This window comes from Limanda limanda, chromosome 11, assembly GCF_963576545.1.
Source record: "Limanda limanda chromosome 11, fLimLim1.1, whole genome shotgun sequence".
NCBI classification, from domain to species: domain Eukaryota; kingdom Metazoa; phylum Chordata; class Actinopteri; order Pleuronectiformes; family Pleuronectidae; genus Limanda; species Limanda limanda.
This window is the reverse complement of record NC_083646.1, coordinates 7,136,880-7,151,557: the sequence shown is the minus strand read 5'-3', so window position 1 is coordinate 7,151,557 and position 14,678 is coordinate 7,136,880. Positions and strand designations below refer to the sequence as shown.

Sequence of the window (14,678 nt, the reverse complement as noted above, 5' to 3'; positions counted from 1 at the left end):
CCCCCAGAGTGAGTTATCAGAGGCCCGCTGTCAAGTGCCTCATCTGCCTGCGACCAAACAGCTCCAGCATGCAATCACAGTTAGGGTGATTTATTTCCCTCCTTATTGTGATCTCTGAATTTTAATTAGATCATTGGAGGAATACTTTAAGATATTTATGTTTTATTCTGATCTGTGAAATTAATGAAATGACTCATTATTTACGATGTGAATTATCATATTCACTGGTGCATCTTTTCCAGTAGCTCTCGACCTCTTTTACGGCACAATTCAAGATCATTTCATTTTTCTCAAGTACACTATATGCACTGTATATCCCTAGGGTGTTAATTTTGACTGGTTTCATAAAAGATTGAATAAAAAATATACATATGTTTTCTCCACTGGGCATAAAGGTTTGATGTTGACTGACAGTAATGGTGCTGGTAATTTATTACAGGTGACTCCTGCAATATCTTTGTGCGTAGGCGCAATCAATAGTTCATAATATCCTTTCCAAGGATAAGGCCACACAGGCCCTTAGCAACCTGGAGCTTTTTCCTGTGTCTTAATAGAAACCTAGTGTCATATAACAAGAAAGACAAGACTAGAGACAGAGAAATTGCGGGATGAAGACATTTATAACATATATATATATATCTTTAAAACTAGATGAACAGTATTGAGTGTGCGGCAGCAGCCGATGACTCAGCCCGGATGGAAATGAGAAGAAACGTCTGGTGGGAACCAGCTCCAACATCAGGAAGTACACACGTGAGGAGAATAACTTCACCCAATAACAGGCTCTTCTCAAAGGGGACATTCATTCTCATATCACCAAGAGCCTTTGATTGGATTTATATTTAACTTTTAACAGTTGCTATGTTCAATTTCAACTTTCAATTTGCCTTAGACATATAAAAAATACTCACTAAGGCTCAGCCTCGACAATCTTTGGGAGGAATCTCAAAAAAATGTCATTATTTCTTTGAAAACCTAAAAAACAACCTCTCTTTTACGTAATTGGTGAGAATCCTAATGTAACTTTAATAAGAAATGTATTAAAATAAGATGCGGTCATACATATGGATAAATGTATGACTTTGGATTCATATGTTTGCTTGTGAAGATTTAACAATGTAGCCCATCAATTTCTGAGAATACACCACAGTAGATTTGAAAGAGCAAACTCCACTTACACTGTTCAATAAACAAGCTGCACCACAGCCCAGACCATTTAAGACTCAGGCCAATAGCCTCTGCAGATATTTTACAACGAGAGTTATACATGCTTTATTGTTTCATAGCATCTTTACTCAAGCGAGTTTATTTATCTAAATGTATTATCTAATCTTTATGATTCTGTAATATATCCAGTCTACTGATAATGCAGTTTGAGTAAACCTTCTCCCATCCTTCACTTGTGCTGTATATTTAAAGAATGATAAAAAAACAAACACCTTTGCTGATATGTGGCCTCATCGGCTCAAATCAAAATCGACTCGGGTCGGGATGTGCTCTCCAGAAAGGGGGATAGGTCAGATCCTGATTTTTCCCCCACCAGTCGCTATGGAGACAGATGAGTTCTACCGATGATGGAGCCCATGGGAAACAGTATAGGATGAAATGCGAGAGTGGGTGGTGGATGGTGGCAACTCTTCACTCTTTGTCTCTAATGTGACAGGGGGTGATAGGCACCGTGTGCGTAGCCCTTTGTTTAACCCCGATGATGAGGGACGTTACCACTTCCTCTCCAGCCTCCTGCAACATCCTCAGTGCTGCGTTCAAGACCAGGCGCAGGGCCCGCTGTGAGGTAATTGCGAATGAGTGGAAAAAAGCTTTCCGCTCTGTCTAATATGTGGGCGGAGGAGAGAGCAGGCAATTGTTAGCGGAAGTGTTTGCCAGCTGAATGCTTTTAATAAAACTGTTCTTTAGATAATACGAGGAGGAGGAGTTTGCCAATGAAAGGGGCGCTCAAGGTTGAGTCTCACTTAGTCCTGTGTCTGTGTACATGCATGTGTGTGCGATGGGTTTGTTGTGAGTTCCCTGTAAGGAGTGTTGTCTTTGTGTACGTGCTGCATTAGCAGATATCTTCAGAAGCTTTCTTTACTGTAAAAGATGATAAAAATAATAATGAGGACGGTGGAAACTGGTGAAAATCCCTCATCAGTTTCTCGAGTACCAGCTGCCGTGTGAAAGAACAGCCAGAGATGACTAAATAATAAATATACAGGGCTTTATCATTAAGGCCATTGATCCGAGCTAAATCAAGTTTTCAAGCCCCCCCTCCCTCCTCCCTTCTCCTCTGTTCCCCGCCATGTAAGAGCCCATGGCAGAGCTTTACATCATCTGAAGAGCCCTGGGGATTTTCTAATAAACGCTACTGGTTTTAAATGGTCCCCGGGCACACGATGAGAGAAGAGGTGAGGGGTTCAGCCTGAACTGCTGGAAGTGGCTCATTTTGCATTCCAGGACAGCTCTCAGCAAAAACCAGTGACCTGATGCTCTTTAATTGCACCTCTCGGGATGAGGAGGGAAAAGGAAAGAGGGAAAAAAATGAGGGCAAAGTGGGGGATGGCACAAAATTAAAAAAAGCAACGGGTTATATAATCATAAGATTAAGGCAGTCGTCTCGCTTGTGGCAGAAGGGAAGAGAGCAAAATGTGGATTGCCGCCTGTGGCCAATCCCCTTCACAGCCACCCAGACGTCTATTGTTGATGAAAAACCTCTGGAGGGAGGGAAGGAGGGGCAGATGTGACACCCAGTGTAATGTTCTCTCTATTTTTTTAATTACAAACACAAGCATCTGTCGGACTGTGGTTTTGGCTTGGCATTCAATGTGCCGTGCACTTCAGTTACTGACCCACATGTGTAGGCACGAGAGTAATGACGTGCACAGAGGGATGAGCATCTCTTTAATCCTGCGTTTAGGCTCCGGGGCCGCACGGCTTCTCGCTCCAGAGAAACTGAAGAAAGTGATACAGCAAGCAAGAGCTCTAATAAGAAGTGAGCGCACATCTTCTGTTGTAGCCTTTTCTGTGACACTCACAAGCTGTTTTTCAAAGGTCCTGTTAAGTTCTGACATTTTTCCCGAAAAGGGTCTGTATAGGAGAAAGCACATGTCCGAGTCAGGTGCTGCAGAACTTTTCTTGCTTTGGACACTTTAAGGAGTTCATGCCTGGAAAGAGCTTTAATGACCTTTCCAGTCTCTATGCTAACTTAAGTTAATGGGTGCTACCTTCGTATTTACAGACATGGGCTAATCTTCTCATTTGATTCCTGGAAAGAAAGATAATCAGCTTATTTATAAAACTACAAAACCGAGGGAAGGGACCTAGAACATAATAGAAAAGAAAAGTTATCAAGTCCAACCCGAACCAAACAGACATTCTGAACATAACCCAAATCTCGAATACTATTTTTACATTTTTGTCGAGTTTATTTTACTTTCATTGTCTATGTTTTATGACATTTAAATAATTTAGGATATCAAACCACTTCCCTTTTTTCTTTCTGTATTTAACTAGAGAATCATGTGTGGGGCTGTTGGGCCCTTGTAGAGAAACAGTGTGTGCTCTACTTGTTCATTCTGAAAACATGTCTCAAATTATTACCCAAGTTGCAGCATTTCAGAGAGGTTAGAAGCACCAAGCCAACAAGGTGTCCATGGTGACTCACATCCCTGAAAGAGGGACCTTGTTTAGCCTGTCACCTTGTTTCTCTGAAGAGCATTGACACAACAAAGGAGGGATTTGATTTGTGTGTCTTGGTGAGGAGCTGTTTTGTGTCACCTCTTCTGAAATATTCATGCTATTACTCTATGCGAGGTTAGCACATGAGGAGAATTCATCTCCCTCTCACATCTCGCTGTAGCCAAAAGGGCACAGAGAAAAACTTTAAAGGTTTCAACGCCTCGAAATTGGTTGACAGAGTTGACGTAAGAGACCCATTCTGGAGCTGTTTCCCAGACTGGTGACAAAGGAGAAAGAAGAGTAATGCATCCTGGAGACTGACCAAGAGCGATAAACCCTCCTTCTTCACAATGGAGTTTTACTGAATCGGCTTTCCGTTCAGATTAGAGACAAACAGCCTCGCTTCTAGCTCTGTGATGACAAAAGATTAAAACCATAAACAATTTGTCCGGCCTCATTCCCTTCCAGTTACATGGTGGTGAATCGTATATTCAGTGAAGAGGAAATGGACAGAAACACATCACCAAGTGGCAATAACATAGTTTAATTAAAGGAAAGCAGAATTATACTGAACTCTTTTCAAGACTGGCACTGCTTAAATTAATTTGCTGGCCTGGAGGAGAGGTTTTTAATTCAGGATTAGCATCTTCTGTTGGAGAATCGTAGATGTGTAGTACTTTAACGTACCATAAATAACCTTTTAAGAATAATGCCCGGTGTGTGTTAAACATCATTTAAATTCAAGGCTGAGGGCGTCATGCTGTCGTGCTCTGAGATAAGCTGGGGAAACAGAACCATCACCACTGATACTTCTAGTTAATGCTCTCCACCATAAAAGTAGGTCACGCGAGCTCTGGGAGCCAAACATTGAAAATGATTCACTGCACTGAGGGCTTAGGTTTGCAAGTCTTACGGTTGAACTAGAGTCCCAAAACGCCTTTGCATCATTTTCCCACACTCATTTTAAATCTGCTCATATCTACATATGTGAGTTAAGTCTTTTTTTTCAAAAGCCTGAAATCATTAAAAGCTCTCGACATCATCACCTCTTCCTTTTCTACGAGCTATGAAGGGAACCTATCCTCACCCTGTCACACCTCGCTGCCCTTCATCTGCCTCCATATGATGCATGAGGGCAAAAAGCCACCGCTCTTGATCTCGCTGACACAAAAGGATTTTTTAGTAGAGGCAAAAAAAAAAAGAGTAAACAAAAGAGAGAGTAGGAATTAATCTGGGTACAGCGATGACAGCTTGAAAGAAAAACAAAAAAAGGTAAGAAACAGAAGATACAGCATAACGCCAGTAAGTTCTGCAGCTCTGTAAGAAGTGAGGTGTTCTCCTCCAGACATTTATTCTTGAAGTGGCTTTAATCTGTATTTTTTAACAGTGAAAGAGGTCACTAATCATTATAACCTAAAGAGAAGAATCCTCTGAATTTGCGGCTCAACTCAGTTAAACATGTATTGTAAGTTTCAGCTCAATGTCCACTCCCTGGTGGCCAGATGCAGGAACAGTCACAAAACCAAACTCCTCCATATTAATGGATGGGACACGGGCCAGATTAAAAACGAATAGTTCAGGTTGAATACGTGTTTCTTTGATTTTAGGTTGTTGTTATATCACTGATGTATGTTCAAGTGCTCTTTTTTCTGATGAGTTTGGTTTTGATCAGTTATTTGATGCTTTTACAACAGAGTGAGAAGTCATGATTGACAGCTGCAACTGAGTCATGATTGGTCGAACCCATGTAAAGGCGGGACTTTGACACTCCAGCTCCACACTATGATAATTCTGCCCAGATTCTGTCTCCAAATGAGCTCAGAAGCTCAAGATGGCAGCGCCTATATTCATGATGGAAGTGAAGATGCATCATCCTCATTATAAATGCTTTTTTTTCCTTCTTAGAGATTTATTATTGCAGAGAGTTGGCAGCAGTTATTTACACATAAACAAGTGAAATAATAAATACTAAACTATGCAAAGAAAAAATCCACTTGGGTCACAGATGATCCAACTCTCGAGCTTGAAAATCAATATATTGATGAAGTTTATAATGAGCACTTAAACAAACATATTCACAAATTCATAATTATATTAACATTCTGCAAATTGGGTTAACCACATACTTTTGCATATTAATCATTAGAAGGATTGACTTCTCCTACAAGGTCAAGTTATCATTAATGAATAGAATTGAGCTTCAATTAGCCTTTTCATTTAAACTCTTAACTCATATTATTAATGCTTAGAGGTGCTGAGAATACAGAATATAGTGACAACTGCTCCTCTGTGGCACCGAGTTCATGCATTTCTATAAAATTTGGCTCTAATGAGATGAAGCAAATGTATTAATCAGTCCTGTTAAACTAGAAGTTGACCTGCTCTCATCCTCTTGCCCTTCTTTATTTCACAATCATCCAGGAGATTTAATATTTGACAAGAAGTTATCTCGTCAAAGGGAAACAGAAGGTAAAGCTATATCAGAAAAAAAGCTCCTGTCACATTTGATTGAAATTTGACCCATCAGAAACCCAAGAATTGAAGGGTTAAACTATTTTAACATAAACATAATGCTTATATATTCCTCACAAATCTAAAAATATTTGAAAATATACTTTTCTAGTTAATTGCTCTTATTGTAGCCATTTTACAAGAAGTCAGAATTGCTGAAAGTGCAGCAAATAGCCCGGTTTTCTCTTTATAATTGCCCAGAGCAAAATAAACTTTTAATAGGCTCTAAAGACACCGCTTTTAAAATGACAAAGGGGGAAATGTAAGACAGAGTGTATCAAATATGGTTGAGAGGAAAAGAGTAAAGAGTAAAGTGGGAGCTGCGTTCAGCCTTGAGGGTCATGACAAAGAAGAGAGGAGAGGGATTACAGTAAAAATAGAAAGGAATGGGGGGTTGAGGGAAAGACTCAAAGGAAGATTACAGTCGAGTGAAAATGTGCCAGAGAAGCTGTTTGAGGAGGAAAGCTCCGCGCCTCTTCCTCTCCACGGTTCGGTTTGTGTTGCTTTGTGTTGCTTTGTGTAGCGGAGCAGTGAGGATGCTCTGCTGGCTCTCGGTTTATTGACGAGTTCCTGACGACAACGCTAACCGTCGATCCAATCACGACGCATCTCTGTTTATTCTGGGGATTAAATTAAAGAACACAGCATCCAATTTCATACCTGGCTTCCCTGCACCACTCTTCACACTGTGACATTTACTCTCTAGCATGATGCCATTTCTCTCTCGCGCCCCCTGACTCCCCCCCCCGCTCGCTGGGAAACAAACAAGGAGGGATGGGAGCAGGAAAAATGGATGCCTGATTTATAATGAGTGGTTATATATTGGCTGATGGGATTAACCGTAGGGTTGAGGGGAAGTTGTTCCCCTTCCCCCACACGCTGCCGTGCTGCCAAAGACAAATAGCCCGCTCTGTTGTGGCTCTTTATTGTTTGCCTATCACTCAGATCTGAATTATGGGATCGTGTTTTGTGGAGATCTGCACAACACAGATAAACGTGGCAAGAAGGCGAAGACTGAACTATTCAGTGGGAGAAAGCTGTGTCCCCTTAAAAGCAGAAATAGTTTAAAAAAGTGAGATATTTGCTTCAGGAAAACCACAACACTATATTTAAAATGGATTCATAACAAATACAAACACACAATTTTTTAGCTGTACTGTAGCTGAGCACACACTGAGGAACCACATCTATCTGATTCCTGGCATTATATTTGAGAGAACTCTGGCACACCACCGACTAATATTGCTGCTTTTAAATAATTTCCTCTAATGTGAAAGGTTTGCGAGCGCTGCTGATCCCACTGAGAGTTAATGCACCAGTTTGCATCTCACTGCACAGTTGAAATGCTTCCCACCATTTAGTTTTTACTCATGTTTTTTGAGGTTGAATAACTTTATTTCTCACGTTCATCTCTCCACATGAAACTATAGCCAGCAATTGCTTACATTTAAAGGTGACTATACTCTATAGATTCCATAAGTACAGCCCAACCTATATGGGGTTTTATACAAATGTTAAGGGGTAAGAAATGTTCAATTCAAATATTGGCTGGTTAATATATTTAAAATATATATTTTTTTTAATTGTCAATGATTCCTTAGCTGTTGTTATCTAAGGCTATATACCATATACTATACTATGATAAATATAAAGAAAACACAAATAGAACCAAATATATAGAACTTGAATTAAGAGAATAAACTATTTTTGGGGGGGAAATGCAGTGTTATTCTTAAGAATGAATGATAGTGGCAAAGATAAATGTGGATTCTGATGAGTCTGTGTTTACCAATATAGGTTTGGGCTCTGTTTATTAATAATAGCCAAAAGTAGAAGACAGCCCATATAAATGAGTTGCTGATAAAAGGCAAAGTGTGATGTAGCCATGAAAGGAACAAAATACAAAATCTGGGCTCTTATCTCTATAAATAATCAATTTAATTGGTTTTAATAGAATTAAAAACCTTGACACAAATCTTACTCTACACCATATGTGTCTAACCTCTTCATTATATATAAATTCACCTTACAGGGACCAACCAGAGCTGAAACACAAGCAGTTGGTACTGGATCACTAAGTAATAAACAGGGATTGTTGCTAATATGCAGCCATAACAATTTTACGAGTTGATATCAAGGCTCATTGCTGCGAGTCTGTTTCGGAGGCTTTCTGCCCTCCAGCAGACTGAAAATGCTTAATGCAGCTTTAACCCAAACAAATCACTGCAACTGTCTCCATCGAGTTGAGGAACGATCGAGGCTGCTCCATCATTCCTCAAGTTTTAATACTGACAACAGTACAGTCCATTAGCTTCTTATGTCCCCGGCTGTTATTCCCTCCTAATGACACCTTACATCACAAGTGGTGCAAGTAGAAAGTGTCGTGATAAGTCATCTTTAGATATTACCTGAGGTAAAACTAACAGATTGCCGTTACCTACTGCATATTAAATAACCATTCAGCAGAGAAGACTTTCTGAAACAAAATATCAACAGTGTTTTTCTCTTTCATGATTTAAAACAAGACAAAATGTGTGTTTGATTTATGTAACATCCTCACTCCTCTGATTCCCTTAACTCAAACTCATTAACAGCTTGCTTCAAACCCTCATTTTTTTATTTTATTTCTATCACCAGGATCTCTGAAGTAAAGTATTAGATATATGGCAGCAGACTATACAACTTTTTAAATAGTAGCTTCAAAGTTAGTTTGTTGGTTAACTGACTTGTATGAGGGAGAATATTGCTGCTCTCTGTCGCACTCCTCCACCTGAATATCTGCAGCTTGAACTTTCAGAATCAGGTCAGGAAACTTTTGCAATAAGAAAAATCCCACACAGAGTTTGGTTCGTTTGAAGAGCAGCAGCAGTTCTGGTTTAAGAAGCAGAGGATTATGGGTAATGCCCAGGACTCAGTTGTGATTAAGTTAATTGCGTGGGACTACTGCAGAGGGCGCTGCTGCTCAGTAAAAGTTACAGCGTGTTGCTTTAAGATATGACACAAATGGGAAATGCAAAAAACAAAACTCCCTCATCAAATGTTTAATTTTCTCAGAGAAATGATCAGACTTTTAAATATCTGTTCCAAATTGGAAATTGGGATTATTTTGGTAGTTTTATCAGAAAATAATCCTGCTCGCCTTCACATGACATACAGAAGGCAAAAAGTAAAAGGACTCATGTTGGCTAAAACCTCTGCAGCCTCGGGGGAATGACAGGAGCAAAGAGAACACAAACTATTTCAAGGCAGCTAGCATCGTCGCCTTAATAATCCCAAATCCCTGTAGATGTGTCGGAGGGACACCTCGGGTGTGGGAGACAGCAGCGAGTCGGATGGTACCATCCAATTCTTATTAAGAGCGGATCCACCTTTTATTAAGGGGCTTTATTGTGGTATTTCCCTCTGGCTCGGCAGTGTGAAGTGACTGATACGCTCCGCTGCAGAGGACCCGAGGACCCCTCAGGATCTGGCTCCACTTAGAGGCTGGTGGAAAGTGTGACACGCCTGGCAGGTAGCGAGGTTTCACATGCTGAGTGAAAGGTAAGAGCGTTACGGTGACAAAAGCTCACTGAGGCGCAAACAGGTGCAACGTGATACCTTTCACATGACGGTTCGAAACAGACAAAGAAGATCAGAGCTGCACTCCATCACGGTTTGTTTGGAGTCTGTCGGTACAGGAAAGATGATTTTAAATGTGTTTTTGTCTTCTAGTTATTTTCTCCTTTCAACGGCGAAGACGTTCAGTATCAGACCTGAAAAGAAAATCTACTTGTTCAAAAACAAAGCTGTAGAAAATAAGGATTATCTTTTTACCAACTTTGAATTAATCAATTGATCATTGAGTGCGTAAAACAGAAGAAGAAGAAGAAAAATGGTAATCACAATTTCCCAGATACAGCGATGACATCTCACAATGTTTTTTTTTCTTGTCTGAGCCACAGTCTGAAACACTAAAGATGAGCAGTTAATGAAAAACACTACAGCCGACTTTCTGCTTATTGAAAAGCTTAAACTGTGATGACTTTAATATCACAATAGTTGTGTGAATTAAGGCAACAGAGCCAAACGTGGGAGAAACAAGTTCCACACAGACCCAATTTATACAACACTGTCAGTAAGAAAGACACAAAATGCAGCTGACTGACTGTGTCCGTCACACTGTTGCTCTTCTCTGGATGAAAACAGCGATTTTATGCACAATCATCTGAAATATCTAATTATGTCTACAAACATAAGGTTGATATTGCCTCAGTGATTTCTTTATTGCAAGCAGATTCTTAAAGAGCAGTCTGCATGGTTTGTTTTTCCTCACTTGGCTTGATTAGTTTCCTTGTGATGTATTGACTGTAACTTAAAGCACTCTACAAATTGTTGCTTTTGAGCTATAACAAACTCTTGTATCCTTTTCCAAAATACCAATGAAAACAACTTGCTCTCATTCACCTTGAGGGAGGACGCGTCGCTATTTTCAGCCTCACTTTACAAACTCTCAAATATTTACTCCTGCGCCTTAAATACACTTTTTCCCTGTTGGTGGCCAACGTGCAGAAAAAGCTTCAGAGCCTGTCAGAGCTTGTTGAAAACGGTTGTGTGAGGACATTCCAGTCAAACTAAGAAACTGCTGATTCTGTTTAGTTCAGATGAGGTCTTATAATAAAGGAAATTAATTGTGCAGTCCAAAATTCCATATTGTTAAATCCCTAGTTTTCAAGCTGACAGCATATTTATGTTAAGAGAAATTGTTATCGTTAAAATTCATGAAATCAGCAGCTTCTTCCACTTCACATCATTGAGATATCTTCCCATAAATAATAAGTCTTGGTCCAGTTTTGTGCATGAAACCTTCCAGAGAGAAACAGAAGACCACTGGATGACCTATGCCCCCGGGACCCTCAATCAAAATACCGACACTCACCAAACATGTTGCCAATATGGCCGTTTTTCGTCAGAGGCCGCAGCTCGTTCTTGCCCCAGGCGTAGAGCTTGTAGTTGTCCCAGGCAAACTTCATCATCTGCAACACAAACAGAGGAGAGGAACAGCGGTCAGTCGAGTGACAGGCCGATCCCAGATGTAATTACATTGCTGTAGCTCGAGGCGAAGGCAATGAGAGCTTATTGATCAGAACAGGATTAAGGACAAACATGCAATTATCACACATAAACAATAAGATTGACATTTCCCCTGCAGCTACTCCTCCTCCTAAATTAAAGATCGAATGATGCGTCCGCAGATGAAAAGCAACTCTCGCAGATAAAACCACATCCAAGAGTAGAAAGTTTTTAGTTTTTTTTAATTGATGCTCTCTTCTCCTCCCCCGATCATGAAAATAGTGATCTATTCAATTTGCAAAGAAGAAGGCAACTGTTTTTGATGCAGTGAAAAGAAAGTGATGGAGCGAGACAAGCAAGTGAGGGATGAAGAAAAGCTAAGAAGCCCAGAGTTGAGTGACACATCCTAATAGAAACACGGTTACAATTAACTATGCAGCGTGTCAGGGAAAGTTTGCTGTTATCTTTTAAATATGTGCATGAATATCTTAACAGAGAATATAATACTGTAGTTTTTTTCCCTACAACTATTAGTCATATAAATCCTTGAGTGCAGAGTTCACTATCAAGAAAAAGATGCATTTCTTTAGAGAGCACTTTGGAAAAATGTCTCCAGTTGAAAGTGAAAACTAACAATAAATATCATTAAAATATTATTGCAGTATACTTTCTTTAACTTGACAAATAGTTGTTGAACACACAAACGTTGATACATCTTATTCTTTCAAAATACAAAAATATATTGTACTGAAATAGAGCGCTAGTGAGATATTCTGCTCTTCCACTCTTTTTCTTGAGGACATATTCTCTATCGGGACCTATTTTACTGAATACTACTGCTCTAGTGAACGTAATATTATTGCCTCGAAGAGCAGACTTTAGGTTTTTCAGTCAGAAAGCAGTGTACTATTACAGCTAATATTAGCTCATAAGCTCCTAAAGGTAAGAAGATTACATTATGTGCCGATTACCAGCAGGGACAGATGGGATGGTTTTGTTTTCCCAGTGTGAGGGGTGTGTGTGTGTGTGTGTGTGTTTGTATTTGTATGTGTGTACAAATGAACAATGAATTGAAATAAACTTTTAAAAACTAATACAGTGGTGAGTACACGTGTGTATTTGAATCAAGTTCTGAAGGCAAAGACAAGGTCATTAAATCCTTTTGTCTTCAGCAAAATAAAACAAAGAAAGAAAAGCCGATTCCCTCGGTACAATCTGCCGTAAGATGGACAGAGAGACCCGAATTAGATTTCCCCCTCCCCGGGTTTCACGGTAACACGATGTCATCTCTATTATTGCTACAAGAGACTGCTCGCTCTCCAGAGGTAGGCTCAGATAAGCCTGTGAGAAAAAAAGAAAAACACAACACGAATCCGATTACCTGGGACGAGGCCTCAAGCTGAAAATCTCCTCACCCTAAGAAGCTCATTACAGACACCTCAAATAGTACAAAGCCGGAGCCCTTTCTCACACTAGGACAGCCCTAGTTTCCATAAAAAGACTAAATGCACTTCAAGTCGCTAAACCCACGACTACAGGTCAGAGAGAGCAGCTGTGATTACAGTGAATTACGTGCCATTAAATCATTTTGAAGCTACTATGCCAGTTTAATGTGTGATTTTGCATTTGCTGTGCACCACACAAAAAAGCATTATGTACGGAAAAACAATTGTAGATCTGAAGATAAAACACAATCTGCATAAGCGCCACCTTTGTTGTTTTCTTTTGTAGTTTTGTCTTTAACGAGAGTATGGCGGCGAATCTGAGAAAACGCAGTAAACAGCTTTCTAACAGCGTTTTTCCCCCATTAACACAAACAAATATTAATCTTGTTTACTGAATTAATGTAAAAAACAAGCACAAAATACGATTGAAGGGCATAGCATCAAAGAATCTTGAGATGGAAATGTGTTCACAAAGGGTAATTATTTCTCTCTGAAAGAACGGAGAGAACAAAAGTATCCAGTGCCAGTCTGGCTGCGTCCTGACTGAACGTTCTGTCTGGCAGGATGAAAACCTGAGAACGTCTTCGGTCTTATTTGAAACTTCCTCCATCTTTTATTATGTCTCACTCCCCCCAGCTGCTTTGAACGAAAAAGAATAAAACTAATAGGGAAAAGTGTTGGCATAAAACTTGGGATTGGGTAAATCTTAGAACTCTATGTCCCTCTCAGTTTCTTTTGAATAAAGTTACAAACCGAAAAACCGTTCTATGCAAACCAAGCAAAAGAAATATCAAACGTTATGATGAAACCTGCGAGTGAACCGAGACTTTGAGATCATCATCAGAGAGAGAAATGGCAGCATTAATCAGCTTTGATCTGATGCTAAAACATGCTAACAGATGAACTTATTGCCATTGGAACTGAAACTAATGATTAAATCCTCCTTAGAGTAATGTTTTGTTAGTCTTTGTTTAATCTATAAAGTTTCACCAAAAATCTTGAAGGACTGTAGGCACTAAAAACTTAATCGTCACCAGTTAGTTTTATACTCCCATGTAAAAATGGAGACTCCAGCAAACTCGCACTCCATGGAAACATCTGTTACAGCTGTTTTCCATGACACATTGAGGAAGTTTTCATTCCAGTGGAGGGAAACAAATATCTGGCATTGTGTTTTCACATCCCTGCTGGTGTGAGAGCTGCGGAGGGTCAAAGTGTGGGAGGAGTGAGGTCACATAGCCGTAGGATTGCTGGTATACCGACCCATCACCACCACAACACACACACACACACACACACACACACACACACACACACACATACACACAAACACACACAGCGCTAATCAATAGCTGTAGCTGAGCACACCACTGCTATAGCTGCTTCTCCAATAGAACAAATGGGTGAATGACTCGTTTACAAGGAACAAAAACTGCCGACATGATCTGACAGGACACCGACTGTTCTGTGGTTGAAATAATTGACTGGTTGTTGGGAGGAGGAGATCGATTAACTGAACACAGAGCCAGTGATTAAAATGAATCAGTATTGACCAGACAAACAATATTCAATACTAAGACTGTAGGTTAAAAGCTCACGCACTGCTGGTCGTTCAACACCAGCAGCCAGGTCATTTAAGTGACGCACACTGTTGTGTTCGGGCAACACCAAAACAAAGGCATAGAAATATTTAGCGATACTTTATCTGGGAATCTTCCATTGCTTCCCTGTAAGGTTGTAAAATATCACAAGGACACGTCTCTGTGAACCAGCATGGGCCCTGAAGTGGCCAGCAGGGTTTCCTGTTCAGAGCCATAGTTTGACTCTCGAGGCAGAAAACTCAAAGTCACAGCAGGAAACACGACCTTTATCGAACGCTTCATCAATAATAATGTGGCTGAAATCACAAAGTGTAGCATGAGAAGCAAACTTTGGCTGTGTAATATGAACCCGTTCCGTTAGACTGAATATGTGCATGTGCCTCTTGGTGCACTCCAAGGA

At 40.1% G+C, this 14,678-nt stretch overlaps 1 protein-coding gene across 2 annotated transcripts in view; it reads right to left on the bottom strand.

Annotated features, from left to right (window-relative positions):
* Nucleotides 1–14,678, bottom strand: part of LOC133014793 (mannosyl-oligosaccharide 1,2-alpha-mannosidase IA) — a 167,872-nt gene that overhangs the window by 79,190 nt on the left and 74,004 nt on the right. For both annotated transcript variants that reach the window (XM_061082057.1, XM_061082058.1), the window contains exon 2: nucleotides 11,099–11,195. In XM_061082057.1, coding sequence (XP_060938040.1) covers nucleotides 11,099–11,195 — 97 coding nt within the window. The remainder of the gene's footprint in view (nucleotides 1–11,098; nucleotides 11,196–14,678) is intronic.